Source organism: Nestor notabilis, unplaced genomic scaffold (genome assembly GCF_000696875.1).
Source record: "Nestor notabilis isolate BGI_N333 unplaced genomic scaffold, ASM69687v1 scaffold3910, whole genome shotgun sequence".
Classification (NCBI taxonomy): domain Eukaryota; kingdom Metazoa; phylum Chordata; class Aves; order Psittaciformes; family Psittacidae; genus Nestor; species Nestor notabilis.
Window position 1 is genome coordinate 4,094 of NW_009910495.1, and position 4,786 is coordinate 8,879.

At 40.5% G+C, this 4,786-nt stretch overlaps 1 protein-coding gene across 1 annotated transcript; it reads right to left on the reverse strand.

Moving 5' to 3' along the window:
- Positions 1 to 844: 844 nt before the first annotated feature.
- PEX13 (peroxisomal biogenesis factor 13) lies at positions 845 to 3,200 on the reverse strand (the record flags this gene model as incomplete). Its single annotated transcript, XM_010010282.1, is given in 4 exon segments — positions 845 to 1,450; positions 1,956 to 2,081; positions 2,514 to 2,941; positions 2,943 to 3,200. Coding segments are annotated over 4 exon segments (1,108 nt in total), but the record flags the coding sequence as incomplete, so codon positions are not given.
- Between the last annotated feature and the right edge of the window lie 1,586 nt (positions 3,201 to 4,786).

Genomic DNA, 4,786 nt, shown 5'->3' on the forward strand with positions numbered 1-4,786 from the left:
CCCCAACAGTATTTCAAGACAGAATTCTCAAACACGAATATGAAGAAATACTACATACTGTGAATAGTCTTAATGTTTTATGGCTTTTGATAAACCAGAGCCCTCAAATTTTATGGGCAGTTGCAAAATCTACCACCTGAAAGGCAGCATAAAGAGTTAATTCCAAGATGCTGGCTAACTGAGACAATTATGCAAGAAATGTTACTTCTTTACCAAATTACCTTAAAGTTCACCCAACCCAATGGTTTCCTACTGCACTAAAAGGCAGGATAGGTATTTTGACATTCATATAAAACCAATAAAGAACAGAAACAAGCCGAGATGCAGATGGTAGGTGATAGACTATTGATAGGCAGTTAACACACAACATAAAATGGCTGTGAGTGATGCAAAGTTACTTTATCACAGAAAGGAATAACAATTACTAAGTGCACTGGAAGGTGCCTGGCTGCAGGATACCCTTTATTCTAATGTTCCTTTAATAAACAAAAGAGAATTGGTTAGAACGACTGCTGAAGCCTCACTGCTTTTCCTTTGTAAACTGTATTTCTCCTCCCTTTCTCACAAGTCCCATTTTTATAAGAACTAAGGTCTTTATGACAGAAGCCCTGCTTCTTACAAAAAAGCATGGAACTCAAAATTTCTAATGATTCAATGTCTCTTGCAATTCTCCCTCCTTTCAGGGGGCAACAGTGCACTATTACTATGTATGGTCCTCAGCATCCAGTTTTTGAGGACATCTTACAGAAATCTATCTTCCCTTTGCACCTCTACTGGAGAGGCCTCTTGTCAAGCTGACATTCCAGTGAAGACTGGATGTTAATCTCCAGATTTCACCAACACTTTTGTCTCCTTCACAAGAACAGGCCAGCAGTCTTCTGTTTATTTGCTTTGTTGTAATGCTTCAATTCTCCCTGTCTCAAGATCTGAAGAGTTGCTGCCAGGTGGTTTGGGTAGAATCACTAATGTACAGCCTTAGATGAGTCAAAAATAAATACTACAAATTTGAGCAATCATTCCTCCACCCCTTCACCAGTCAGTAGCAACAGTAACTGGTACAGACCCATTAGTGTTCCACTACAAGACAGATTTTCAACAAACCCTACATTTTAATCAATAAAGCACAGCCCAGATGCTTTGTTGATGAAAGTGCATTAGAGTTCCTGCTTTTCTCCACTAACCACAGTGGAGTCAGATGCAACAGGAACTTTATTACTTCCAGCAAAAACAGAATCAAAAGCAGCTTCCTGCTCCTCTAAAGTCACAGCAGCAGTGGATCCTCTAGCAGATGTGCTGGGAAAGGCTTGCCGTTGCTCTGTAATCCTTTCCACGTCCACCGTTTTCCTACCTCTTCTTTTGCCCAGGATTTTGATGTAATTAGCTGGCACAAGTCCTGTTGTTTGGCCATCATAACTAGCCAAAAGCCAACCACGGATTTTGGGTTGTTGTTCTGAAGAAGAAGATGCAAATGCAGGAAGTTACAAAACAATTCAAAACATATTGCAGCGGAGGCACAAATACACCAGAAGGTAGATGACACAACAGCTCATCATAGAGAGAAAGTAACTGTGTGTTAAAAGGTGAATACAAATTACTGCGCAACACCAGGATCTGCAGGTGAGCTGAAGAGTACTGTGAAGTGCAGCTAGTTCTGAAATCAGAAACACTGCTTTAGTGCAAATTCCTAGGGATTTTCATAGTTGTGCAGCACATGAGGAAAAGGTAACCATAAGGGTAATCACAAAACACTCAGTAACTTTAGGCTGTGCTGTATTTTAGGGAAACCGAACAAAACCACTCAAGAAGTTTTATTATTAACTTACGGAAAAAGAAACCCCAACAAACAGTGTGCAGAGTTTGGTCAAATAAAGTGGTGGTGGTGGGTTTTAACATCTTCAGGCTCTAACAATATGACTTCACATGTGATGAGAAAATAAGCACAATTTAAAGTTTACCTTTGGGTGCTAATTTTAGCATGTCACCAGCACGGAAAGAAATTTCTTCTTCTGAGAGAGCGTTGAAGTCATATTCTGCTCTTCCAACTACATGATCATCTTCTCCACTTGCCCAGTTACTAGACACTGTTTCCAAAAAGAAATTAAAAGTTTATCTGCTGTGAATCATAAAGTTTGGTGGTTGTTTTTTAGAAGGAAAATTAAGGAAACACTAACTTCCTTGCTAAAATGTTTCCAGTGGAGAACTGATAGAAGTAACAAACAAAGCATGATTTGTTGAGTCAATCCAACCAATACTTTTCCTCCCCTCCCCAACTGCTACATCTAGTAGAAAGGATACAGAAAGGAACCATGATTTTGGAATCACACAAAGCTTACCAGGAAACTGCAGCCTAACTCAACAACAGGCTACTGTTAGCTTTCACTTGTATCACATGCCTAAAATTTGTATCCCACTATCTATTAACTTCTGTTACTGTAGTATAAGATTAATCACTATACATGTGCTAACAAAAAGCACAATATATGCCACATTTCTCTTGTGCTGCAGATCTTTACCTGTTTCTTCATCACTGTAGGTAGAAAGCAGTTTCCAAATGAGATAGGGACCTCCCATTATAACGGCAAAGAACAAGAAAATGGGCCAGGATTTTGCAGAGTTAGCCGCCTTGTCTTCAAGGCCAACACGAGCCACTGTCCCCTCACTTTCAGCCCACAAATCCTCATTCTCAGAGCTCTTCCGCAGACCTAGTAACCTCTGCAGGCGTTGATAGAGATACTTTATAGTTCTCACTAAAGCAAAAGCTGAAAAAACCTTTGTGAAGTGTACTTTGAGGCGGGAGAAGTGATTGGCTACATCCAGCACAGCTCTGAAACTGTTGTACACAGCTGAAAAGGTAGCATCCATCATCATGCTGACCGAGGCAAAGGCATGCACAATACTTTCAATGGACTGAAATGCACCTCTGCTGCTCTCTTCAGCCTGCTATGGGAGGAATATCATCTGCACGAAAGCGGTTATAACCCAAACCACCATATCCGTAACTGTAAGGACTATAGCTTCCATAAAAAGAGGTTCCATATGAACCATAGCCTGGAGAAAAAGAACTACTATATGCTGGCCTGAAAGTGCTCAGACTACTGCTGCCTGTTTGGTGTGATGGTCTTGGCAAAATAGGTGGAGGTATTCGCGCAACGGTGGGTGGTCCAGGTCTGGTCAGCAGGTTGTCACCCAAGTCAGCAGACCTAAAAAGATTCAGACAAACAGGATCAGTACTGAAAAGAAGTTTAGATTTTCCTTTCCCCCAGAGTTCTTGGCTAACTATACAAATATGAAAGTATATACATTTTATAACTATATAAATTTCAGTAGTGCTAGGATAGGGAACCTGGTAGCCAAACACTCAGTACATTGCACAATATGGGAAGTAAAAATTCCAGTCAGGAAATACAGGTCTTTGAGGAAAGAAACCCCAACATAATGAGATAGTCAATGTAAATGTTTAACCGCAGCATATCTGAAATGTACACATGGAAAAACTGTCACTGTATTTATTGTATTGAGTAAGAAAGCATGAAGTGTTATGTCTAGATCCATCAAACCTGATGCTGTTACACCCAGGTCATTTTTCGGCACATAAAAGCCTCTCATGTTCACTCCCAAGAATATTTACAAACCTTTCAATCCGAAATTGAAAATTTAAATTACATTTCCAACACTTGTTCTCGGCTTTTCTATACAATGAACCAGTGATACAGCAGGAAAGAAGTTTGAGAACTCCTTTGAATCACCCTTAGAAGAAAGAGTGGTGTGACCTAATTGAGGATCCCAGTAATTATACAACATATGCAAGGGCTTTGGGTTCCCCAATTTCCCCCTCTCCCCAAACTATCTAATTACCTTTATGTAGCTTGTCAAGGGATTGAATCTCTTACTGTTAACTGTTAGCAGAAAGAGGTATTATGAGTCACTTAATTGTTTATAATTTAGTAAACTTTTATCCCTTTGTGTGCCCATAAGTCATTTTATATATGCTCTTCATGATAACACTTCAAGTACTAGACTTGTATTTGAATTCTGTCAACCATCATAGACTTTAACTCTGTTAGCAGTTAAAAACAGAAGCAAAAGTTATTATCACAGAAAACAAAGGTACTACAACTTAAGTCACACCACATTCCCCTTCCCAATAGTTAACTTGAAACACCTCATTTTAAAGCTGCTTGAATCGATTTAAAATGTGGTAGATAACCCCACCACAAAAAATTAACTTCAAATTTCTTGCTCAACAAGCTCCAGCTTGCAGCATGAGCAGCAAAGTTGCTGTTGAGTGTTTAGTCTCGGGCCAACATTTGGTCCAGTTTCAGCTCGCTCTAATTGCAATCGCCAGCACCAAATAAAAATGAAGGCAAACGCCAAGCTTTCCCTGATTTCTAATTAAAAAGGAGTTTACAAACGCTTTCTGTACAACATTCTTCTCCGTGAGCAGGCTGGATTTTCTGGAAAAGCTCAGATTCCTGGGTGAACACACTCGAGACAGACATATACACGCGTCTTTTCCAACTCCTGAGGATGACACACAGCTTCTCCACTCCTACAGAGCACACATGCTCACACAGCTGCATACTTCCCAGTAATGCACACCCACACTCTATCATAAATCACAGAATGATTTAGATTGGAAAGAAACTTAAGATTATCTAGTCCCAACCCTCTGCCACAGGCAGGGACACCTTCCACTAGAGCAGGTTGCTCCAAGCCCCTGTGTCCAACCTGGCCTTGAACACTGCCAGGGATGGGGCAGCCACAGGTTCTCTCGGCACCCTGTGCG